The sequence below is a fragment of the Maylandia zebra genome, linkage group LG7 (genome assembly GCF_041146795.1).
Source record: "Maylandia zebra isolate NMK-2024a linkage group LG7, Mzebra_GT3a, whole genome shotgun sequence".
Lineage (NCBI taxonomy): Eukaryota > Metazoa > Chordata > Actinopteri > Cichliformes > Cichlidae > Maylandia > Maylandia zebra.
In genome coordinates, this window is record NC_135173.1 from 14,661,407 (window position 1) to 14,684,440 (window position 23,034).

Here is a 23,034-nt window from a genome sequence, read left to right on the forward strand (position 1 = left end):
ACTCGTGCATTTGAAACAACTGATTTATTCATCACTGAACTCCAGTCTGTATGTATTGGTTTATGCCTTGGGCTTGGCAGGTGCACCCTTCTTTCCAGGCCTCTTCTTGGGTTTCAGCATCTTGGCCTTGATCTATGGTGAGAACAAAGAGGGGCTCTAAGTTATCAACAAATAGACATACAGTTTTTACTTCCATCTTTAACTGATCAGGCTCTTACCGCAGGGTCATGCTTGAGGATGGCATGACGTCTTGCTGTCTTGGCGTAAGGATTCAGTTTGAGCATTATGTTCAAATTCTTCAGAGGATTCTTCTTCAGAATTCTGCGGTTGAGCTTCTTGCTGTAATGACAATACAATCCACCCTTGAATATGTGAGCTTCTGCTTAACTACAACTTCAATGAAACTTTCTGCATCACTCAGGACTTCCATATAATCAGGGTTCAGAAACACGGACCTGAAGTGGAAAATCATCATAGCTGGCAAATAAGACCTCGGGGAAAAACTACACTGAAAAATGCTTACTTGGGTGCACGAAGTGCTTTCTGGATCTCCTCACTCTTCAGAATCCTGGTCAGATCTGTATTGGTCATCTTGTGCATTGGCAGGCTGAAGGAAGAAGAGTCAAGAATTAAAGTCCCTCGTACATGAAGGCAAAAAAGCCGTATGATAAGTTTTGTTGCTATAACTCAGAACTTCGTTAAATATCACATAGTTCAAAAACACGGACCATGAAGTGGAAGCTCATCACTGTTGTACACCAGCATGATACACTGCACTTGTACTTTTAGAGTGCATGCTCTCAAAATACTCAAATACTCACTTGTAGTCAACCTTCAGGGAGGCAGCCTTGCGCCATGTGCCGTACAGGTCATCCAGCTTGCGGAAAGCACTCTCGGTCCAGATGCAGAACCGTCCAACGTGACCACCGGGAGCGAGCCTCAAAAGGTTCAGTTTGTTCACGTTCAGCAGAGTGATGCCTGCAAAATGCAGCACAATAATCAAACATCTGCATGTTGATGAACCAATTATCTTGAAGCTATAGTGAGTTTTTAAAGGGCAAATGACTTATTTAAGACTCAACTATACTATAAACACTACAATTACAACTCATCAGTATTCAGTCAAACTTGAAGTTACGCATGCATAAATGAAGAAAACAATTAGAGTTTAATTGAAAGCAAAGTAAGCTAGTTTTAGTATCTTGATCATTTATTCCATTTCATCCAATAGAAACATCCATTTTAACTATACCATAATTAAATGTAAGAATCATAATATCCATTTTCTAACACCGTAATAAATTCTAAATTTTAACCGGGACATTTACCGGGGATATTTCTGAAGGCTTTGGTTAAGCCAGCATCTTGGTTGTAGATAATGCACGGCCCTCTGCGCTGGATACGTCTGCGATTCCTCATCTTACCCTTACCGGCACGCATACGCTGAGAGGCATAGACCTGAGAAGAGCAAATAAAACTCCATTATTAATAATTAAATGCTCCCAGTGCCAACTCAAGAAAAAGAAGAATGATTTGACTTCGGGAAAACTACTGATGAAACTCAGTGTTCCTCAGTGTTTTGAGGTTACTGTACCTTCTTAATGTCATTCCAGGCTTTGAGCTTCTTCAGCAGCAGCACTGCCTCCTTGGTCTTCTTGTAGCCCTCAACTTTGTCTTCAACCACCAGTGGGACTTCAGGGATTTCCTCTATGCGGTGTCCTAAAAGGAAAGATTGTTAAGAATCAGTTAAAGACTATGACAGAGAAAACTGCTAGGACTATCAAAGTTACAGCATTAACTACACTTGCTCAGATTTAAAGGACATCAATACTCTGTGACAGCTTAGAGACGGCAGGCAACCGTCACTGTTCACAGGCTCAGACGCAAATTACACCATCACAGCAAGTCAAATGTTAGGCTGAATCAAAAAGGGTTCATTTTTGGTCAAAATATATTTCCATGCTGGTTTCTACCAATTCATGTCCCATTCGAACATCTTTTGACTCTTACCTTTGGACATCACAAGTGCAGGAATGGCAGAGGCGGCCAGGGCAGAGCAGATAGCATAGCGCTTCTGGGGTACGTTGATCCTGCGGTGCCAGCGGCGCCAGGTTTTAGTGGGGGCAAACATACGACCACCACGACACATCTAGACCAAAGTCAAGGACCACTGACTTAAAAAACTTAAGTAAATAACTATTTTATACCTGCTCAGACTCAATGTTCATCAGCCATCTGTGCCAGCATATGACAGCAGGCATTCTGTCACTGGTCACAGAGTCAGACGCAAATTACACCATCACAGCAAGCCCACAGAATTAAGTTTGCCTCAGTATACATATTACAAAGTGGGAAAAACTCTTGTAATCATCAAGAGGATACGTTTCCAAAAGCACCCTGGCCAGAACGGTGAGTACCACCACCTCTCACACGAGGGATACGGGCCACAGCTCTTCCTGTACCCCAGGACTCAGCACTGGTCTGGTGGCCTAAAACACACATAACACATAATCTATATTGTGTACATAACACCTTAATAAAACGTTTACTATGTGCAAAGTACATTTATGCACTCACCTGCCAGTTCACTGACTGCATAAGGCTGGCGGTTGTTCTTGCGCATGTTGGTGTGCACAAAATTCACCACATCAGGGCGAATAGGGGCCTTGAACACTGCAGGCATGACAACATTTTTGCCTGAGGATTCTCCTTTCTCGGAATACACCGAGATGAGGGGTCGGGCACAAGCCTGAGAAAGAAATAAACAATCGTCAGATGTATTCTGTAAGAGAAAGTTATGTAGGCAATTCAAGAGTCTAAACCTGTGTAGCATGTGTCTTTAAGACATCCAGGCACGTGACAGGAGAAAAACTACTAACTTATAATTCAGATTTAAAAGGCAGATTAATCTTGACGTAATTGCAGTTTCAATAAAATATCCCTGCTTTAACCGACACAAAGTAAGGTTTCATTTAGCCAACATGAAATCTGCCTCGGTTAGCCTCAGTTTAGCTCGTTTCTGCTAAGACGACTTAGCCAGGTTGTTCAAACGTAACTTTAATTGTAAATGATAACGGGCGAATATAGCGCATAGATAAATTCAATTGGCAGAAACAACCATCTAACTTTAGATGCCATCAAAATACACAAGATCAGCCTTCAGTGATCTACCCCTGAAAGGAAAGCCACACGTGTAACTTGTAGCCGCTCACTCAAAATGGCTCCTCGTGTTAGCTTTGCTAGCTGGGAGCGTTTCAATTTGCTGCTATATTACATCGGAACCTATGATTTCCAAATTCACAAAACACGCGCTTGCTTGTTCAACACGAACCACAATATGAAGACTCGTGTATTATATCACGTTAGCCTTGAAAAACATGGAAATTCTCACCATATTCGGTAGTTATTTTCGGCTCGCCGGGAACCACGCTCCTCACGGTATGGCGGCCACAGTAAAAAAGGAAGTTGACGATTCACCCTACATGGTTTATGCCTCCGCTTTAAATCACCACTTCCGGTATTAACATAATCGTGACAAGTCCTTTGTATAACTTCATAAAACGAGCACAGGAAAATGAAAAAGAATACACAGCATAAATTATATAGCATGTTTAATTTGTCAGTGCTTAGCATGTTTAGCCAAGCAATTTTAAAACCGTTCTTAAACATGGGACTATTTCTTTACTCCATGTTGGCGCAGGAAAGATTGAACCATTTCTTTCCTCGTTATTTTTAATCAAATATTTTTTTTATTTTATTAAAAAATTTCTTGTATATTCGTATTTCTGATACATTTTCAATCTATTTTATATCTCATTATTTTATTTATTTTATGAGGGAAGTGTGTGTTCACCTATGACCCCATGTCGTCACCCTCTGCTTTTCGAGCGCGCGACTGTCAAAATATCAACAACGGATTTGTTCATTTTAAACTCGTTTAGCCACTTTCGTATGTTTTATGTACATCCTTCCTTCTGTAACAGGATACACAGACCATAATTTGGCGATGTGCTCGAAGATTATATCTAGGGCTAAAGAGTTTTTCACGATTCTTCGGTGAGTTTTGGATGCATAGCGATTCTAACAAAAAGTTAACCCTCAGAATGATGGGTGAAACAAAGTTCATTTCTGTCGTGTTGATTGCAGCTCTCTTCAGGATGCGGAAAGCAGTGATCCGTATATATATGAGGTAAATTCGTGCATTCTTAAGTAAGCTGTCGTGAGTCAATGCATCCGTCGCTGTTACAGTAATGTTGATATCTTTTGGGCTTCAGGAGGAGGTCCAAATAGTGAAGATGAACGGAGACGGAATCCCTGCGGTGAATATGTATTGTGGGAACCAGACCGTCTTCGTCTGTGAAAAAGCTGTGAGTAATGTCAGTCCTTGGACTCATTTACCATATCGTAAATATGTAGACCCAATAATAAAATTTTACTTTGTAAGATTCTACTTTTTTACTTTACTCTTTTAGGAATATTTTTACCTAGTTGTGTTTATAGCGACACAACATACAGGAATAACTGTTGACTGGCTCTGACTTTTGTTGTAAAACATTTTACTTTGTTTATCTCTAGCATCCAAACTACTAATACATCTCAAGGCCTTTTAGGCCTTTTGTAAAAGCTGTGGACCTGCTTTTAATTTGAAATCTCCAAAGGCCTGTACTGCAAAGAATGATTTGTGCTTATTCATATAACTTCAGGGCATGAGAAAGATGGTTCACGTCTTTACAAGGTGCATTACCATGGCAACTTATTCTGCAGACCTCATGGTGATTTCTATCAGAAAACAAGCGTGAGACTAATTGGACTCTTTTATAGGAATTTCTTTATTACTCTCCAGGGCAAATGTAAGCACCCCACACCTTCACCTCACATATCTCAAGATGCCCCTCGCTCCACACCTTGCCGCCTGTTGAACAATACTGTCTTCACTTGCAGTCTAAACTTATTACTTTCCATTTTCTTACATTAACCCATTTCTCTCCTTTCTAAAGAACAAAGCGTAGACTGGTTTTGTCTCGCCAGACTTTACAGGATTGTTCTGCCAAAAGATCTGTCCCTATCTACATCCTGTAACTTTCCCTGGAGCAGATTACGTTTGAGATTAAAGATCACCACATAGTGACCAGTGGTAAATGGACCGATCCTTATATCCACTTTTCTGCTCCAACTGAGTGTTCATCGCACTTTGTACTACAAGTTTCATTCACCCAATCACGCACACATTCATAAAAGTGCCTTGACTAACATTCTTAGATTAGATTAGATTTGATTAGATGAAACTTTATTAATCCCTCATGTGGGTTCTTTCAGGAAATTCAGTTTCCAGTAGTACAGCACCAACAGAAGTTACATGTTACAGAGTTACAGAGATGAATGGGGCAGCTCGAGGTTCAATAGTTGGAGAAACCGGGAACTACCGACCTTCTAAATAGTTGACAACCTTTTGTACCTCCTGAGCCACAGCTGCCCCGTCCTAATCAGTTCTCTGGGAAAAGGTGTCAGGATTCCTGCAAGTTCCCTTGGACCTTTGTGTGTGGATAGTAGAAGTTATTTACATTTTTTTAATAGTGTCTAAAGTATTTGTCTTTTCCTGATGAGCATCAGACAGAAATATGTATTCATAGGTAAAAACCTTACTTCTTGATTTTATTTATTTTGTTCCCTTGTTTGCTGCAACCAGTTTAAAAAGAAAATTATTGTTCAGTAAGGATTAATATACAATTCCAAAACTGGCCACCTCTTTGTATTTGTTACATTTGAATTCTATTTTTTATGTATTCCTACTCTCAGACTGTTAAACACCACGTGGGCTGCAGCTAAAAATTCATTTCATGAAATAACATTTGCAATCCACCACATTTAGAGAACAAAAGAATGAGGTTTCTTATACAAATGGCAGAAATGAATTTCCTTTGAAGGGTGGCTGGCCTCTTCCTTAAAAATGGAGTGAAGAGCTCAGTCAATTGAGAGGGGCTCAAAGTAGAGCGGCTGCTCCTCCATATCGAAATGAGCCAGTTGAGGTGGTTCAGGCATCTGACTACGATACCTTCTCGATGGCTCCTAGCTGAAGTATTTTAGGCATGTCCTATTGAGAAGATCCCCCAGGACAGACCTAGAGATTATATCTCTCAGATGGCTTGGGAACAACTCGGTGTCACCCCTGGATGACTTGGAAGAGGTGGCCAGTGTAAGGGAACTCTTGGCTTCCCTGGTGAGACTTCTGCCCCGGTGACCAAATCCCGGATAAGCAGTAGAAAATGAATGGATGTGTCCACCAGATTCTCCCTTGTCTTAATGATAGAGCACTGATACTGAGAAGTCTCTTAACATACATAGTTCCTTTCTTCTTCTTTTTTACCGGCTTTCCTGGTTTTGTTTTCCTTTGTAAAATTTACTCACTCCGTTGACAGTAGACTTATCAATGTTTCTAATTGGTCAGATGCTGTCAGTGCTGCCCTTAGATAATGGAAAGATAACTGGGCATGTAGAGCTTCACTGTTACAGGGTTCAGGACTGCGTTTTAGTCTAGATGGGCAGAGACTTTTGGAAAAAAGGATGCAGACACACATTCACTCCATGATCTCAAAAAGTCTTCCCGTCCAGAATAAAACCCGAGTTCCAGAGTTTTCAAGCTGAAACTGGGCCAGTAGTGTTTCCAAAATTCCCAATTGTAGGAATATTAAAACACTGAATGTATGCTTAGATGACTAACCAGTCTCCTCCTCGTCGCTCACCATTGAATTGTGCTCTGATTTCACTAAGGTTTCAAAAATAAGCGATCCAGGTGACGAACAAATGACCGAGGCTTCAAACCTTTCTGACGGCGATGCTGATGATGCTAACGACAGTGCCCACGTACTTCAAACTGAAATGGGACCGCAGCCACTTTCAGTCATGAAAGCAAGGTGATTAGTGCTAAGACGTTTAAAATTTAATTGCAAAAGAAATACGCGCTGGTAAGATGTGCATATTTAATCCACCACATCTGACAAAGTTTTTTTCTTCTTCTTTGTACAGACAGTTTCTCTCTTGGTATACATTATCTCAAAATGCCAGCATGTCAGCTGAGGACACGAACCTTCCTTTATACCCTCTGTGGGTGCGATGCGACATGTCTGATCCTGCTGGAACGACCTGGTTTGGGGCTGAAACAGTCTGTGTGGGCACTAAAGTTACTGGTGTCAAACTGTATTCCATCACCTCCAAAGGTATTGCTTAGAAACATCACTCCTCTTTGAATAACCCATTTTTAAACATTATCAGTGCATTTTCTGATGATTTGTATGTATTTGTGTCACTTGTTTTTATTTTCCTGATGTTAATGTTTTTAGGTTCAACTGCAGACAAACAATCCCTCACAACCTTAGAAGAACTGAAGCAAGAGCATAAGAAACGGCATCATCCATCCTCGGTATTTCAGTTTTCATCCTCTTTTGCAAGTCTGTCTGTGTGAACGAATGCCCGTGTTCTTACACTGATAAATACTTCTAGGTGGGGATTAAAGGCAGTGCCAGGTTCAGCCTGTTTGGTTCCACTGTTGTTGAAAACACCACCATTGAGTCTCAGAGCAGCGTGACTGTGGATTTCAAATGGAGCCATGTGGAGAGTATTCTTGAGACCCCACCCCTGTCCTCTACAGCAACATTAGTGAGCAGCAATAATGACCTCTTATAATAATCCCTTCTTTCCCTTAAAAAGCTTACTTTTTATATTTCTATTTAATTAATATGCTATTATGAATAGAAAAGGGAAACATGTATCTGGAAGTAGTACCAGCAGATGAAGCTGAACAGACACAGACTGATTTTTTAATGTGTTTATCTTTTTTTATGCAGAATATCAAAATTGCCAGTGGAGACATGAGAAGTCCCATGTTTGAGATGTATAGGGAGCTGGAGTTTCTACTGGTTTGTCTTCCACTGTAATCTAAAATGACAGCAACTACCAGCATCCACATAAATAACTAAATATATCTGAATCCTGTTATTTCAGACTCTCGCTGATGGTTTGAGAACTGGTGAGACTGAATGGATGGAACCGCTGGAAAGCACATCGCCTGTAAATCTGACCAAGGCTTACCTAGAAGGCACGAAGCACTGCTGAATCAATACATTGTAAATCTGATGTAATGCTACCTGGTACTTATGATTATTTTTTCATTTTTAATTCTTCTTTCAGAGCTACAGAACACTGCAAAAACACTGCAGGATCAGGCTGCAAGAACGCCCGAGGTAGGATGGAGCCATTATCACTAAAACATTAATTTTACAATATATCTGCTAGAGTCTTGGGTTTTTTTCCTTTCCATCTTTTTCAGAAGACCTCGAAGCTGAAGTCTGAGACAGAAACTCCCATTTTCAACTCGTTCCTGGAAAGAGGAGATTTGGATTTTGTGGAGCAGCTTTGGGTTCGGATGAGAAAAAGTGAGTTAGGCCTTCCATTCAGGAAACTGGGATGGATTTTAGCATTTTACAAACAGACAGAAAAAAACTTTGTATTGCAGGTGTGACTTCATATCAGGACATTGGAGACTGCCTGAAGTTGGTCATTGACGCTCTAAGATATGGTGACATCAAACCCTGGGTAACAACATAAAACATTTCCGCTTTTGAAAACTTGGAGTTAGATGAGTTTGGATGTTGCAGTTGTTATTTTATTAATTCATTGATTAATTTTTTTTTTGTTTTTTGTTTCACATCATCCAGATTCACAGAGACAGCAGCAGTTCCCTCAGCAAGCTCATTCTGCAGTCGTACCACCAGCAGATCGAACATGTGTCTCTTACAGGCTTCACGCCTGTCAACATGCTGCTGGAGATGGGTCTGGATAAGATGAGAAAAGACTATATTAACTACCTGATTGGTAACCTTTAATTATTCATTTGGAGCTCTTTCTTTGACTCTGTGTTTGTGTTATGCTCTCTGGATGATAGGCCATTTGCAATTTGTGTTTGTTTCTTAGGTGAAGAACTGACGACTTTAAACCACTTGGTAAGCTTTACACTGTTTCTCAGTTCTTTTCAAGTGTCTGTCAGCATAGTACTGACTCTGAGTAATTTCCTCCACAGTGTTTTTACCTCAGCACGGAGGTTGATCTGCAGGAACAAGTGATCCGACTCAGGAAACTGCACCATCTGCTGGAAATAATTGTGACCTGCAGCACATTCCTTGGTTTGCCCTACGATCGTCTCTTTCTTCTCACGCAGTAAATCTTTTGACTTTTTTTCTGCCCCAGTGATATGTGACTGTGCAGAAGTATTTCTTCTTTTAAACTGGTATTTAAATAAACAATTCCCTCTCCTGTTTCCCCCCTTTCCTGTCACATAGATTGTGTTTGCAGCACTACAGAACGTCACCTTATGATGAAGAGCACGAGTTCAAACTCCAAATCAAACCTGCCCTGATCAGTCATTTCTACCAAAAGTAAGGAATGCAAGCCTTTTTTACTGCCTGCTTTATTGTGAAACTGGGATATTTGACCTTATTGTTTGTGAATATGACATTTTTATAGTGGACATAATCATATTGATAATGAAAATATGCAACAATTATTTATTGTAGATTTCAGTTCTTTAATCCGTCTTTGTTGTTGGGGTTTTTAATCATCTAATAGTATATAATGCTAGCAGACTGCAAAGTGCAATCAATCTTTTGGCAACTCAGTGATGACACTAAACATGCTTCGGTTATATTATCGATCTAAATCTCTCACCTCAAGCTAAGGTGCAAACATGACAGATTTAAAGGAGCTGTCACAAATGCCAAGAGAGCCAATTATTCCTTTGTGCCAAAAGACAACGGTTCAACTGAAGATTTCCAAGACACTTCAAATTGAACGAGACACTGTTGGGATGTTAGTTCAAAAGTCAATGTATTATTGCAAACCTTTACATGCAGGAAGGACCTGACGAAGGCGGGGGAAAAACACTTAACAAGCAAAAATGTCAGGCCTGTAAACCTCACCACAGTCCAATCTCGACTGAACGGCACATAAAAGTCGACCTGAATGTGACGCCCGCAGAATTCTGGCAGTCTATTATGTGGAGTGTTGAAAACAGAGATCTCAACGGCTTGCGAGAAACCACATAAAACATTTATTGAAAGTCAAAGGATATATTGGTGGATGTTAGGCTTTTTTTCTTTCTTTTTTTTTTTTTTACACAGAATTTAGTTTTTCTGTGTTCATCTTTGTGCTCTACAGGGAGCACCCAATACTGTGGGGGGTTGAGGTGTCCAGTGGTCATGGTCCTCGTGAGGTCAGGACCTCCTTACATCTTAGTGACAGACCACTGGTTGATCATGTCATCTTTGAAACAGGTGATTTTTATTTACTGAATATATAAGTGACTACCCCAGTAAAGTATCGATAACAATATTCTTCTTTAACTATTCTTTTGTTTTTAGACTATCCAAATGAAACCGTGAATGGGGACAGTGAGGATCCTGCTTTCTTCTCCACTATGGCGTACTGCAGCCTTGTCAACTTTGCATGAATTTATAAAACATGCTACTAACCCCTCAACAGCAAATTTCAGTCCTTTGTGTGTGTGTGTGTGTGTGTGTGTGTGTGTGTGTGTGTGTGTGTGTGTGTATATGTTTTTTCCAGTCACATCTTTATTTTCACATTTTGCTGCTCAAGGAAAGACAGGAAATATTCTGCCAAACAACTTAGCTGTATCCAAATGAAAGTAGATCAGTAGATCACCTGGCGTCTTTGCAATACCAGTATCCTATAGTAGCAGTTTAATCAGAAACTCTGACTCCTTTTTCCTTCTACGCAAAACCAGTCATTTTAGAGCAAAACGCTTTACACACATCAAATCGATAAAAATCACCAGTTCTTTCAGTTCAGCTCAAATGATGTATTTATATTCACACGTTATCCAATAAAGAAGTGATGCACTTACATTTTAAATGTGTGCATATGTGTGTGTGCCGATGCTTGTGATGTATAAACACGAAAGCCTTCCTAGTTACGCCTCCGCAGCAGGAACATGAGGAAGATGGCACTGAGCAAAATGGAGAGTGTGCACACAGTGGGAACAACGATCTCGGTCACCATCTCCATGTGGCTGGTCAAAGGGTCTGCAAAGCACATACACACACACACACACACACACACACACACACACACACACACACACACTCATTAAAAACTTATGGGCATCGTTATATCGTCCAAACACTGCCAGTGAAGCGAAAGCTCAAGCACAGCACTCAAAGGGTTAATACTTGTCCCGGAATCACAATTTTGGTCTAATTCATAGAGAGCATAGGGATTCCTTACCATGTATAAGTCTTAGAATATTGGCAGCAGTACTCCGCTGTTCCTCTAATAAAAGAAGAGAAAGTACTCAGAGTTGATTAATGGCACTTTAACCCTTTGAGAACTGCATGCAGCTACAGGGGAATATTTCAGAAAGCAGTGTTTTTACCAGATGACTATTAAAAGCAGTATTCTGAAAATGACTTAATATTACAAGCCATCAGCAAGCAGGTGAGGCTTATGTTTGAAATTTTGATTTCAGCTCAGATATATCACTGACTTTATTGGTGCTATTACATTACCCAGTTACAGTTTTAATCTCTGCTTTGTGGGCTGAAGTGCACCGCTTTGCTTTATGCCTGTTTGCGAGTTTTTGTTAAAAAAGCTCTTTTAAAAGGAGCAAAAGCTTGTGTTTAATTGCAGGTGTTAAACGCAGGAGCTTGTTAGTCAGAATTGTAAACACACAATTGCAAAGCGACAAAAGAGAAAAAAAGAAATCAGATTGTTAGAAATAGGAAGCATGTACCCTCAAGTTCTAAACTTCATCATGCACAGGCCAAACCTTTGGCATTTCTGCATGTTCCTGGGATTTTCTTCTAGCTGGAGGGGCAAACAAAGAAGATATCTCAGATCGCCTGTAACAGATTCTACTAATCAATTTTTAAATTTCAACTATTCTTCTTAACACTATTTGTCCGTGCATGTTCTGAGATGGCTGAAGAAAAGAAACAGATTTATTATTTTCATTGTTATAGTGTTCAAAATTTTAGGACATTTTTTTGTTTGTTTGTTTGCTGTTTTTTCCATATTTTGGCAAGAATCTTTATTTGTTTACCCCTGCTAGTTGTTCAACCCTATATAGTGAGGAACATGGTCAATGATGTTACAGACGAACTGACCTGCAGCTAGAAGCTGATTGCTGGAAGAGCACGTCTCAACTGCCTTTCGCCTCCAGTTTTCAACCTGTGGAGGTTCACAAGACAGTCAAATATAATCAGAATAAACCATGTAATGAAAAACCCCTCAGACTGGCAGGGCTTTGTAGTCCTTTCTGCTCACCTCTCTTTGATTGGGAAATCCATTGAAGCTGATAATGCGTTTGTAAAACTGAACAGAAGCTTTGGGATAGCGAGGCTTGTTTTTGTTCCTGAAGTCCACATAGTACAAGCCAAATCTCTCAGAGAAACCTTCATCCCACTCAAATTTGTCCAGCAGCGACCATGCAGTGTAGCCCTTCACATTGACTCCGTCTTTGATAGCTGGGTGACAAAGAGATCAAAGAGCTTGATAACTACAAAAAAGTAATTTCAATTTAAGACAGTGGGCACATTTTTGCATTTTTTGTTCAATACATGTGAGCTCATTCACCTTTAAGCATCTCATTGATGTAGTCTTTGTAGTACACTATCCTCCATTCATCACAAAGCTCTGTGCATAACATCTTCTCAGAGACTCCATTTGCAGTCACATAAATCATTGGGTTCCCATACTGAGTCTAGATGAGGATGAAATCAATATGAGTTTGTTTTTTTTAAGTAAAGAGTATGTAGCACAAATATCAATGAGTAACCTTGACAAAATTGAGCAGACGCCTAAAACCCCAGGGCACGGCATAGAGCCACTCTGAACCAGGGTCAGGCCATCTTGGGTCAACCAGCTCAGCCAGGTCACGGTCACTAAAGTAGTTGCTGCTGCTACGGCCCGATGGGTTGTTTTTTTGGGTGATGTAGCGGGTGGTGAAATGACCAATGCCAAGGAAGTCACAGGTCCCCTTTATGTAGCTCTTCTCTTGAGGGGAAAATGTGGGCAGTCGAGACGTCCCGAGGCCCTGCTGGACACTCTTTCTCCCTGCACATTGCCACAAATAGCAATTATTTAATTCCTGTTATATAAATAACACTAATTTAGGAGCATTTACAGTTTAACATACCTATGAAGTCTTTCATCACTTGAGGGTAGTCGCCATGAAAGATCGGTGTGGCAAACCATCCCAGGTGGAACTGGACATATCTCTCAGCTGCTTCAATGTCTTTCTGGTTGCTGATATCCACCGGTTCTCCCCATTCCCCCGACAGAGAGATGCCAACCAGACCTACGGATTTAAACAGGAGCTCTCAGCAATTAGAAAATGTAATCTTTTTAGTGGTAAACGCTGACTTTCATTTTCTTTACCTTTTTGCTTCCCCCTCCACTGTGTGTCATACGTGTGCCAAACTTTAGCATGTGCCTATGAAAAAAGTATTTTTTCACATTTCACTTTAAAGTCTTTATTAATTACTGTGTAGTTTTTATACTGTAATTGAATAAAAGTGACGTCTTATACCTTAATGATATGATGTGCAGCTCTGTATGCTCCCGTTCCCCTCAGCCTCAGTCCAGGAGCATGTTCCCCCGTCTCATAACCTTCAACAGCTACAGACTGGTACATGTGCATAAATGTGCATAAATACAATACTTTTAATGCTGACGGGAGTTAAACTTGTGCATGTATTTGTTGTATAAATATTTCTTGTAAATGTACCCATGGATTGTTGAAAGTGATCCAGTACTTGACTCGGTCGCCAAATCTCTCAAAGCACAGGTTAGCAAATTCATTGAAATAATTGACCATGCTTATATTTTGCCATCCACCATATTTCTCTTGCAAGACCTATAAAAACAAACAAAAAAAAGAAACATATTGTTTAAAAAGTTATTAAGAACAAAGTTGAGGGTTCTCTGTATTTTGCTTACAAACCTGTGGAAGATCCCAGTGATACAAAGTAACAATCGGAGTGATTTTGTTCTCCAGTAGGTGGTTGATCAGGTGATCGTAGTACTGTATTCCCTTTTCATTTACATGGTCAGCTGGAAAGAGTGTTTTAGCATGGATTACTTTTAAATAAAACCACATTCTGCCAGTTTATTTCATCAAAAGGCTTAACATCAGTTACCCACATTTTATGCCAGTGGGAAGGAGTCGAGGCCATGAGATAGAGAAACGATAGTGGTTAAGCCTCAGCTCCTTCATCAGAGAAATATCATCCTGCACAAAAGGCATACACTGGATTACTTGGTGTCCTAACTACAAACCTTCCTCTCCTTACACCTCAGACACACCACACCTGATTGCCCTACCTTGACTTTGTAGTAGCCCTCACAGGAGAAATCCCCAGTGTCATTTTGTTGGATCTTGCCTTTCCTATGACTGAACACGTCCCAGATGCTCAGTCCTTTTCCATCTTTGTCCCAGGCTCCTTCTGTTTGATAGGCTGAACCTCCGGCACCCCACGAAAATCCTGAAAAACAAAACGTTAGCAGATCTGGGTTACACGATCACAGTTTAGGAGGACTAATGGCACTAAATACAAAAAGAATAAAATGTAACCCCACTGAACAAAACGAACTGTGTGTACCAGCTGGAAAAGTGCCATAATAGAAGGAGCCGTGGTGGTTCTTTGTCCAGTCGAAGTCCTCAGCCGCAGACACACACAGCACCAACATAAGCACATGGCACACACCGACTGCACAGCGGGGCAGCATGGTACTTTTGAGCCTGCAGCACAGTTCGTGTCTCACTCTGCTTCAGTCGCTCACTACCACCTAAATACAGATGAGAAGCATTCAGCACCAACGCTTAATGACAAAAAGAAGCGTGGTCTGGAGTAAACATGTCATATTCAAGCCAAAATGCACACATGCTTGCAAACCTTTCAAATAAAACCTGTGTAAAATTGGTATAATAACAATAAACTATCACCAAGTCGTCTGGAAGCATCCAATGTGCTGGACTGTGGGGGGTCCCACGTCCATAATGCAAAGCCAAATGGAGCTTTTCAGACTCAATGGTCTGTGAGCTCATCTTGCTGAGGCAGACAGATCCCATTCAAACTACGGTTTCACCTCTGTAAGCAAAGCTAATGTTGGAGAGGTTGATATATTTACAGTGCACAATCACACAACAATGGATGAACTTTTCCTCACAAACAGGCAAATGTAAGAGGACCTTACAATTGCTGCTATTTCTTTTGTTTGCAAATTTAACTTAAAAGTAAACCCAGTTATCTTTGCAAATAATTTCCAGGTGTTCAGGAGCATCATTGCAAAACAGAAGATACTGCACTGTAAGCATGAAAAATTGAAAACAGAAATATGGCAAAGCATAAATACAGCCTGAAAATGTAATGTGCCTGCATACTAATTCTACACACTTCTGCCTATGTTCACATCTCTGCTGCCCCCCCCCCCCACTTTTGTTGAAAAAAATATTATCCTTGCAGTATTTTTCCCCATTTGTTACCTGTTAACCTTACGAACAAGGCATTTGCAGGTCTGCGCAGTGACTTTGGGGTGAATGGCAGCTCTCTCCTGGACTAGCAGACCCTGTAGACAGCTGTTATTTGTGCAATCTCTATTATACATTCCCTGTTGTAGCACCACCCTTCTCCAGAGCTGTCCCTGCTTTCAGGATGAAAGCTGGCCTTATTGTGAGGCTCGCTGTATTGTTTTAACTGTTTAGAAAATGCTGAATGGTTTTCTCGTGGAAAGTGTTTGCACTGCACTACCCATTTGCCCGGGTCAGGTTAGGACACGAAGTGAACACAGATATTATCTTGAAGTGTACACTGTAAAAAAACAGGCTGGTGAAAATGTATGCAAAACATTTATTTTGTGCTTACATAATACAGACATACTATCTCCTTATATGGCCCAGCCATACATTTTCATCAACAGACACATCTCAACATCAGACCTTCTAATTCTCAAAGTGGGTTGATGCTTTCATTCTCCGAAAATACACAATATGTTTAGAAAGCCATGAGTTTCTCATAACACTGCCTCAAAGCATTTCAGCAGCAGATTTCCCACAAAGTTTGACATATGACTAACATGGTGTGAAATCCTGGTGACGTGCCTTAAATCCAGCAAAGGAGGAAATATTGCTAGCACCGGACATTGTTACACTGCTACTTACTCCACCCAAATAAATAAAACGTCTTCAGTGATAATACAAAACAGGTGAACAAATAACAGGCATCTGTTCATGTTCTTCTTCAGTGGTGTAAATACTAACACTGATGGATCTCAGTAATCTTCTTCCTCCTCATCCTCTTCAGGCAAAAATCCGAGTTCGTTGTCATCCTCATCCCCCTCCTCATCTTCCTCCTCATCCTCCTCCTCCTCTTCTTCTTCTTCCATATCATAATCTGCCGCAGCATTCAAGAGGAGTTTGGTTCGATTAATCTCACTTTCATCATCCAGATTAACCTCAACCTGAAACATTCAACAACAAAAAAGAAAAGAATTGATGTTGAAAGGTGAAAACTTTACAACCAGTTGTCATAACCAGACACAGACATCATACAACACTTTTGTGCAAAAGTGTGGGGGTGGGGGAAAAATAAGCAAAGAAGAGATTGGGTCAGTGTGAGTCTGTCTGGCTGATGGTGCAATCTCTTGAGACAATATCATCAATTGCTCACTTTAACCATGAAATCAATCATAATCACGTGCAGAAGCAACAAGTTTATGTTTCAGGGAATCCCACTCTGCAGCCTCTGAATTACTGAATTAAAACAAAAAGGACAAATTTCCCAAGACACATATAGTACCTCTCTAAATATAAACTACTGATAAAAAAGTTAGATGCACTCTGACTAAATGACTGTGCTCCCCTTAAGCAAATTACTGCTAGAGAAACACAGTTATTTGGTCTTGTATATGAATGCAAATGACCGATTGTAATAGTCTCCAGTGTTGTGTCCTTTCCTGGTGCAGAGATCTACCTCAGGTTCGGGCGATAAGCGTTGAGAGGTTCCTTCTTCTGTTTGAGCATTAATAATAGACTTCAGGGCCCCCTCTTCAAACTGAAATGCAGAAGAAGCACACAGGACATAAACTACAGGTATGTACACAAATTCCAGCATGCTTGTATTTTGCAGCTTGCACTGACCTTTAACCTGTTCAGTTGGTCCTGTAGCATGACTTTGATTTTTAGAAGAGTCTCCTCTTCCTTCTTTAACTCCTGCAGACGGCTAAGCATATTTGCTGCTGCAGTCAGACCATTCCTCAATACTGAGAGAGAAACCAGACAGCACAAGGATGCTTTACAAAGCTTTTTTTATTTGATTATTCGCTCTCCGGTACCTTGAGTTTACTGTACTAATTCTATTGCCAACACGTTTGGCCTTTTCTGTCTCATCTTTTAACATTTAATACCACTATATTCAATACACTTAACAACTCAGCAGGTAGTATTAGCTGGTCAAAATATCAATTTTATAGTAGACTACAACAATGCATTAATCGCAGCCAGTTATTAACAGATCGGTATTTAATGTCCGCAACAACACACTGTTTCTGGAAATTTTGTAACATGATTTTGTTATTCCTAGCTAGCCGCTACAAAGAGCACTTTGGAGGCAAAGCGTGTATCCCACATAATAAACAGTTTATGTCCCCAGGTGAGTAACAAAAACAATTTTAAGACAATTACCTCCGTTTATAAATTCAGCCTACAACTCCATACCAACGCCAAAATTGTTGAAACACAGGATAAAGTGCCTCCTGAAGCTTCTTATTTAGGATAGGAAAAGCAGCAGAGATGTTGTGCTACAGCTACGGCTACCGCTACTAGCCAAACTTTGGTTCCTGTGCTGTCATGTCCGGGTTTAATGTGCCTTCACGTCCTGTCGGACAAAACAGTTGTTAAATAAGACTGTCACGGCTTTACTAGATGCAGCAATACCCATCTGTAATTTCACGCTTTTCTTGTTTTTGATAATTAACTAGATTCAGTTTGATGTTGTTATTTTTGATACTCTATTTGTATTTCTTCCTCTTAAAAGCCAGTAATACAATTTCACATAGGCATTGAAAGGCAGCATTAGCGAAGTGTTGCACATGGTGACATCTTGCGGTAAAGTGGCAGCAACTGCAGCCTTGTCCTTTTTGCTTCCAGAAACCCCAGTGACCAATCTGCTTAGAAGCAAATGAAGGTTTAAGACGGTAAGAAAACCTAGCTGTTTTTGTAACAGCGACTGTATAAACTCCTGTTAACAAACCGCAGCAGTGGTTACAGCACCTGGTTATCAGCTGACTTAGTTAATTAAACAGTATCAATGAAATTCTTTGGTACACCAGTTGAAGTGGTCGGTGTCAACTTTACAGCGCCAGGAAGCCTAATATGTAACAAATGTAGCCCACGGTGTTAGTTCCCCTTATAAAACACAAAGGTCATGCTAGTGGGAGACAAACAAGCCTTTAACGGGACGAAGTGAGGCCTATTGCTGCTTGCTGTAAATTTGTCTGTAATGTCACCTTAAGTAAGGTGAGTGACGTTTTAATAACAAAGAGTTTGCTAACATGCTGTAAGAAATTTTGCATGAAGCCAGAAGCTGGGCACTTAAAATCTCTGCTATGCCACAGAGTACATAGGATCACCATGTATGCTGAGGTTGACAGAGACGGAGCACTGCCACAAAGAAAATATTCAGCGATGCAGCACATTATCTGCAAACAAACAAACAAACAAACAAACAAACAAACAAACAAACAAAACAAACTCCAGTACACTGAAAGGGAACAAGAAAAGTAGATGACGAATTCAGTGAAAACACAATAAATTGCAGATGGAGCTCACTGATGTGAGCAAGATCTGAAACGGCTCTTAATCAGTCTTCAGAAATGTTTGAAGAGCCCATTAGGGTCTTTATAGGATTTCTTTCTAAGTCCATCCAGATGTGTGTGTTGATAATCACAGCACAGGCACCAATATGGAGCTCAGCCAAAAGCAGAAGACATACAGTACCTCTCTGTTCACACACGTCAAAACAGGAAAATTAAGAATTTCCTAATTATCCTTCATATATTAAAACTTGGCTAGTTTTTGCCATTAGTTCAACAGTTTTTTCTTCTTAGCAACATAGAGATCAGGAATCAGGGTTATAGCTGGATAACATCACCATGGTAAGAAAGGATGGGTGAACTCACTGTGTAGTCACACACAATATATATAATATACACAGAGTGACACATTAAAGGAAAAACCTGAACCATCGACTCCTACGGTGAGAGGGTCATTTGGCTCTGGAAGCTTCTCTCTAGCAATATATACCCAATTGCCACTTTATTAGGTACACCTTGCAAGTACCAGAATGGACTTCCTTTTGCCTGAAGAACCAGCTTAAATCTTTGTGGCTTAGATATAACAAGGTGCTGGAAACATTTCAGTACATTGTTACACCTTGTTGTTTTCATGTTAATATGCACCAAAATGCTGCAGCGTTATCGTATGCACATCCATGATGTGCTCTATTGGACTGAGATAGTGAGTTTGGAGACCATTTGAATACAGTGAACTTCCTGTCTTGTTGGTCATAAAGCGATAGATGTAGTCAGCAACAACAAATAATCCCCACACTTGCTTGCCACACGTGCTTTTATGTTCTTTGCGTCAAATTGTGATTATGGTTCAACATGTTCATATGGAGATGCTCTTTTCCATAACTTAGATGAGTTAGTCTTGCCTTCCTATTAGCTACAAGCAGTCTTCCCCATTCTGATGCTTGATTTGTAGTTAAGCAGGTTGTTTTGACCATGTCTACAAGCCTAAAGTTGCAGCCATTGGCTGAATAGATATTTATATTAACAAGCAGTTGAACAGGTGTGTCTAACAAAGTGACTGACGAGTACAGATCTGTACTGTGCTTTTCTAAAAACATAAACAAGATCTGTGGAATTATTTTACCATTGCAACTAAAATGCAATGATTGCATCCTGCAGCTTCATTGCATTCAAAATTTCCAAAAGTAAAATAAAACACACTAATATCTCATCTCTTTTTCTTTTTTTCTTTTTTTTTAAAGAAATGGATGAAAAACACTATATAACCAGAATCTTCAAAGACATGAAAGCTCTCAGGTCTTTGCACTGAAATAAGTTAAAAGGTTCTGTTTCATTAATCTTGTGTTGGCCAGCTAACGGATTAATTGACAGTACTGTACATGTGCTGTGTTTGTATGAGGCCATGTACAAGAACATTATTGTTTTATGAGCCAAGCACATGGGAAGCTTTGGGAGGCAGAAATTGGAGCTCCATGTCAGCACAGTTGTGACCTTGGGGATTTGGGGGTCATATGAATAGGTGCTCTGAGGTGTGTGCCCCAATATTGCAGCTGCCAGCCTCCCAGCACACGCACAAGACGCCTGCTGTGGCATGAGAATTTTACTTGGAGCAGGTTTCATCAACTCTGAGGTGGCTAATGCTGGACAGTTATCACTCTGCTCCTTGTGAGAGACAGTTGTTTTCTCCTTGTCATCACACAGACCGTATTGCAGCTACATTGCAATTTCTCCCCAGTCAAAGCGCTTCTTGGCAGGGCTTGGGTCCTAGTGCTGAGGCGTTGGTGGCAGCTGAGGCTGGGGCTCAGACTCCATGCATGCTGCTGCCAGTGGTGGTCTGCTATGCCTATGCAGCATTTGAAGGTGCTCCCACTGTCTGTGGAATGCAGCGCTGGGCATTTTGGAAGAGGGGCCCTCGAAAAGGGAGAGGAGGAAAAGGGGCGGGAAACTTAGAAAGAAAGACGAGGGGAGGTGACCTTTGAACAGTGCCACCAGGAAATTATGACTCAATTTTCAACTGGGGGAGTGAAATAGAGAAGGTATATGCCAGTTCCCTGAAATGAGCACTTCTTACTGGTCCTCTATCATGTGGGCCATTTCAGGGTTTTGTTTTTTGCAATCAGGAGTGAAGATCAAGAAATGTTGAGCTGGGAGATCAAGGTTTATAAGGCTTTTAGCTTTTAGCAAGCAGGGACACTCCATTATTTGAAATCTGTTGGTGGTTCTTTTTCTTCTTTTATTGTCAGATTCAAGGCCTTATTAATAGTCTGGGAAACAGTGCGGATTGATTAATCTGGGCTGGGAATGAATAGAACTTGATGTAGTTAGTTCAAAAAACACCACCCTTTTCTCAGGTTTTTAATGGCAGAAGCTAACATGCAATGCAGGAACAGATCTGGTGGTGGTGGTGGTGGTGTGTGTGTGTGTGTGTGTGTGGGGGGGGGGGGGGGGGGGGTGTCTTACTTACTTATTTACTGATTGTAAGAGAGCAGTGAAAGGTATGGGAAGCTGATGGGGTTGGTGAGTCACTGTAGAATCACAGCTAAGCAGCACCAGCCCCACGTTCCAAATCATAAAATTTTATTTTTTACTTTTTATCTGCACCTCCTCTCACAATATATGCACTGCTGTGCTACTTTGTCTAAACATTGTGCCATGGTGTTTTTGACCTAATATGTATTGGGACACATTTTTCTTGCATACTAGCATGGCAGTGTGAATACGCCCAAGAGTGTGGATTGCATTGTCTGTCATTTGGTACTGGTCCAGGAACAAGTCTACCAAAGCTTTACTCTTAATTGCTTTTATGTAATAAAGTTGCTTGACTGTAATGCATTGCAGGTCGGGCCATCTATAGAAGATGGAGGGAAAGGTGGGGGTTGTAGCTCTGAGACGTTTCCTCTTCAGCCCAACGGCGACGCAGACATGAGCCCAGCGTGCCTATAAAAAGAAAGGGCTTGCGTATCTGCTGGAGCCTTTGTTTCCAAGGAACTAGCTAAACCTTAACATTTCCTGTTCTGAACTCCCACACACATATTCATGCAAAGTGGCATGCACAAACAGTGGGACAAATCTATTAAAGTGCTTTCGCTGTAATCTGCACAATCTTGTGCACATAAGCAGAGTCTGAAAGACATGGATGCATGCTTTGATGGTGAATAACTGTACTGATAGAGATCCATGTTTCACAAATACACATTACTAAGCTTGAAAAAACAAAACAAAATGCCTACAGAGGTGTAGTCTGCGCATTCAGAAGAAAATATTTCTTCATATTTTATGTAATATCATCACTGTAATAAGCAGCAGCATGTTAGTGAGCGTGTAGAATAAAATGGAGATTTGCCTAAGTTCTTTATGAAACCTTTCAGACTGTGTCAACCACCTCCCAGTGGGCATGCCTGTCACTGAATCAGAGAGAATGATTGATAATACTGTTAATCTCTAGATTAACCGCAACAGTGCGGTATGAGCCACTGTGTGTTTTTTGTCTATCAACACTCGCATGTGTACGTGTAAGTGTATATTTGGGTGCCCTCTGCAGCTTTAATGCTGTCTCCATTTGTCATGCAAGTGTAGTAAAGGCCAAGCTCTATTCCCTTGTCCTGCTGGGAAACTTGATCGTTGTTGCAGTCAGCGTTTTATTATCCGAAGCACTGAAGTTCCAGGAGATAGTCAGTCCTCTATTCTCGACAGTCTTTCTACTCTTGACAGAAAGCATATTTGCTCCATAATCAGGATTGATGTCAGCCCGATTGTGAGGTGTTTGTCGTGCTTTTATGGTTAATCTCATCTTTCCAGAAAAGTGGAACGGCAGCCAATCAAATTGGAAAAGATGTGCAACACACTGTGACACCAGGGAAGTGAAAAAGCAGTTCTGGAGGTCTGGTTCTCAGAGTTTTGCTGGACGTGTGGAACTGAAAAGAGGTTGAAAGTGCTGCCAGATCCTGGACATAAGGCAGTCCAAAATAACCACAGTAAAAGGCTGTTGATTTAGGTTGGGACTAAATGGATTGCGCCTCTTTATGCTGCAGCCCAGGGAATTCCTCAGATCAGGACATGAGGTTTAGGCCCTGATGATGTGGTTTTGTTCGGGGATGGTGGGAGGGAGCTTGGGACCAGGGCTTAGGAGAATGCTTCTGTCACAGCTGAAAATTTTAA

The 23,034-nt window shown here is 40.8% G+C and overlaps 4 protein-coding genes and 4 non-coding genes across 13 annotated transcripts; 1 reads left to right on the forward strand and 7 right to left on the reverse strand.

Moving 5' to 3' along the window:
- Positions 1-9: 9 nt before the first annotated feature.
- Positions 10-3,510, reverse strand: rpl4 (ribosomal protein L4). The gene is made up of 10 exons (XM_004553076.3): positions 3,392-3,510; positions 2,578-2,749; positions 2,383-2,489; positions 2,011-2,149; positions 1,595-1,719; positions 1,329-1,458; positions 822-978; positions 524-607; positions 219-339; positions 10-132 (listed from the first exon to the last, which is right to left on the reverse strand). Exons 1-10 carry the CDS (start codon positions 3,392-3,394, stop codon positions 61-63), a joined length of 1,110 nt encoding a protein of 369 aa, XP_004553133.1. The 5' UTR covers positions 3,395-3,510; the 3' UTR covers positions 10-60.
- LOC111500495 (small nucleolar RNA SNORD18) lies at positions 414-480 on the reverse strand. Its single transcript, XR_002721135.1, has one exon. It is a non-coding gene; the product is annotated as a small nucleolar RNA SNORD18 (small nucleolar RNA).
- Positions 684-754, reverse strand: LOC111500494 (small nucleolar RNA SNORD18). Its single transcript, XR_002721134.1, has one exon. It is a non-coding gene; the product is annotated as a small nucleolar RNA SNORD18 (small nucleolar RNA).
- On the reverse strand, positions 1,806-1,904 carry LOC111500497 (small nucleolar RNA SNORD16). The gene has a single exon (XR_002721137.1). It is a non-coding gene; the product is annotated as a small nucleolar RNA SNORD16 (small nucleolar RNA).
- Positions 2,209-2,307, reverse strand: LOC111500496 (small nucleolar RNA SNORD16). The gene has a single exon (XR_002721136.1). It is a non-coding gene; the product is annotated as a small nucleolar RNA SNORD16 (small nucleolar RNA).
- A 363-nt stretch (positions 3,511-3,873) lies between the features above and the next one.
- Positions 3,874-10,920, forward strand: zwilch (zwilch kinetochore protein). Of its 2 annotated transcripts, none has more exons than XM_004553070.3 (18): positions 3,874-4,056; positions 4,147-4,189; positions 4,275-4,367; positions 6,769-6,911; positions 7,024-7,214; positions 7,338-7,417; positions 7,498-7,653; positions 7,842-7,913; positions 7,999-8,092; positions 8,185-8,237; positions 8,324-8,429; positions 8,510-8,589; positions 8,712-8,868; positions 8,968-8,996; positions 9,074-9,210; positions 9,333-9,428; positions 10,207-10,322; positions 10,410-10,920. In XM_004553070.3, the coding sequence occupies exons 1-18, from the start codon at positions 3,959-3,961 to the stop codon at positions 10,496-10,498; spliced, it is 1,833 nt and encodes a 610-aa protein (XP_004553127.1). In that variant the 5' UTR covers positions 3,874-3,958; the 3' UTR covers positions 10,499-10,920. The 2 variants fall into 2 exon arrangements, with proteins under 2 accessions (XP_004553127.1, XP_023008230.1); XM_023152462.3 differs by having other exon boundaries at positions 8,327-8,429.
- lctlb (lactase-like b) lies at positions 10,853-15,688 on the reverse strand. Of its 5 annotated transcripts, XR_191234.2 has the most exons (16): positions 15,551-15,688; positions 14,667-14,853; positions 14,389-14,549; positions 14,209-14,296; positions 14,009-14,118; positions 13,793-13,921; positions 13,595-13,690; positions 13,444-13,498; positions 13,202-13,363; positions 12,842-13,119; positions 12,640-12,766; positions 12,331-12,530; positions 12,171-12,234; positions 11,798-11,871; positions 11,293-11,337; positions 11,002-11,090 (listed from the first exon to the last, which is right to left on the reverse strand). XR_191234.2 is itself a non-coding variant. In XM_004553072.2 (15 exons), the coding sequence occupies exons 2-15, from the start codon at positions 14,791-14,793 to the stop codon at positions 10,975-10,977; spliced, it is 1,758 nt and encodes a 585-aa protein (XP_004553129.1). In that variant the 5' UTR covers positions 14,794-14,853; positions 15,551-15,688; the 3' UTR covers positions 10,853-10,974. The 5 variants fall into 5 exon arrangements, 4 of the variants coding, with proteins under 4 accessions (XP_004553129.1, XP_004553130.1, XP_004553131.1 ...); XM_004553072.2 differs by lacking the exon at positions 11,798-11,871 and having other exon boundaries at positions 10,853-11,090; XM_004553073.2 differs by lacking the exons at positions 11,798-11,871; positions 15,551-15,688 and adding an exon at positions 15,011-15,149 and having other exon boundaries at positions 10,853-11,090.
- A 212-nt stretch (positions 15,689-15,900) lies between these two features.
- Positions 15,901-17,906, reverse strand: snapc5 (small nuclear RNA activating complex, polypeptide 5). The gene is made up of 4 exons (XM_004553068.6): positions 17,747-17,906; positions 17,204-17,325; positions 17,037-17,117; positions 15,901-16,524 (listed from the first exon to the last, which is right to left on the reverse strand). Exons 2-4 carry the CDS (start codon positions 17,291-17,293, stop codon positions 16,336-16,338), a joined length of 360 nt encoding a protein of 119 aa, XP_004553125.1. The 5' UTR covers positions 17,294-17,325; positions 17,747-17,906; the 3' UTR covers positions 15,901-16,335.
- Between the last annotated feature and the right edge of the window lie 5,128 nt (positions 17,907-23,034).

What these genes read in the sequence shown, in the direction of transcription:
- rpl4 (XM_004553076.3), bottom strand. An exon ending in AGCCTTCAGAAATATCCCCG is followed by an intron (nt 979 to 1,328) that starts GTAAATGTCCCG and finishes TGCATTTTGCAG; the next exon opens with GCATCACTCTGCTGAACGTG. An exon ending in TCCCTGAAGGTTGACTACAA is followed by an intron (nt 608 to 821) that starts GTGAGTATTTGA and finishes TTCTTCCTTCAG; the next exon opens with CCTGCCAATGCACAAGATGA.
- zwilch (XM_004553070.3), top strand. Translation starts at nt 3,959, where the DNA reads ATGTACATCCTTCCTTCTGTAACAGGATACACAGACCATAATTTGGCG. An exon ending in GGGAGCTGGAGTTTCTACTG is followed by an intron (nt 7,914 to 7,998) that starts GTTTGTCTTCCA and finishes CTGTTATTTCAG; the next exon opens with ACTCTCGCTGATGGTTTGAG. An exon ending in CGTCTCTTTCTTCTCACGCA is followed by an intron (nt 9,211 to 9,332) that starts GTAAATCTTTTG and finishes CCTGTCACATAG; the next exon opens with ATTGTGTTTGCAGCACTACA.
- lctlb (XM_004553072.2), bottom strand. Translation starts at nt 14,793, where the DNA reads ATGCTGCCCCGCTGTGCAGTCGGTGTGTGCCATGTGCTTATGTTGGTG. An exon ending in CCTTCCCACTGGCATAAAAT is followed by an intron (nt 14,119 to 14,208) that starts GTGGGTAACTGA and finishes CACTCTTTCCAG; the next exon opens with CTGACCATGTAAATGAAAAG. An exon ending in GATTTCCCAATCAAAGAGAG is followed by an intron (nt 12,235 to 12,330) that starts GTGAGCAGAAAG and finishes GAACCTCCACAG; the next exon opens with GTTGAAAACTGGAGGCGAAA.
- snapc5 (XM_004553068.6), bottom strand. Translation starts at nt 17,293, where the DNA reads ATGCTTAGCCGTCTGCAGGAGTTAAAGAAGGAAGAGGAGACTCTTCTA. An exon ending in ACCAACTGAACAGGTTAAAG is followed by an intron (nt 17,118 to 17,203) that starts GTCAGTGCAAGC and finishes TCTGCATTTCAG; the next exon opens with TTTGAAGAGGGGGCCCTGAA. An exon ending in GCTTATCGCCCGAACCTGAG is followed by an intron (nt 16,525 to 17,036) that starts GTAGATCTCTGC and finishes TGAATGTTTCAG; the next exon opens with GTTGAGGTTAATCTGGATGA.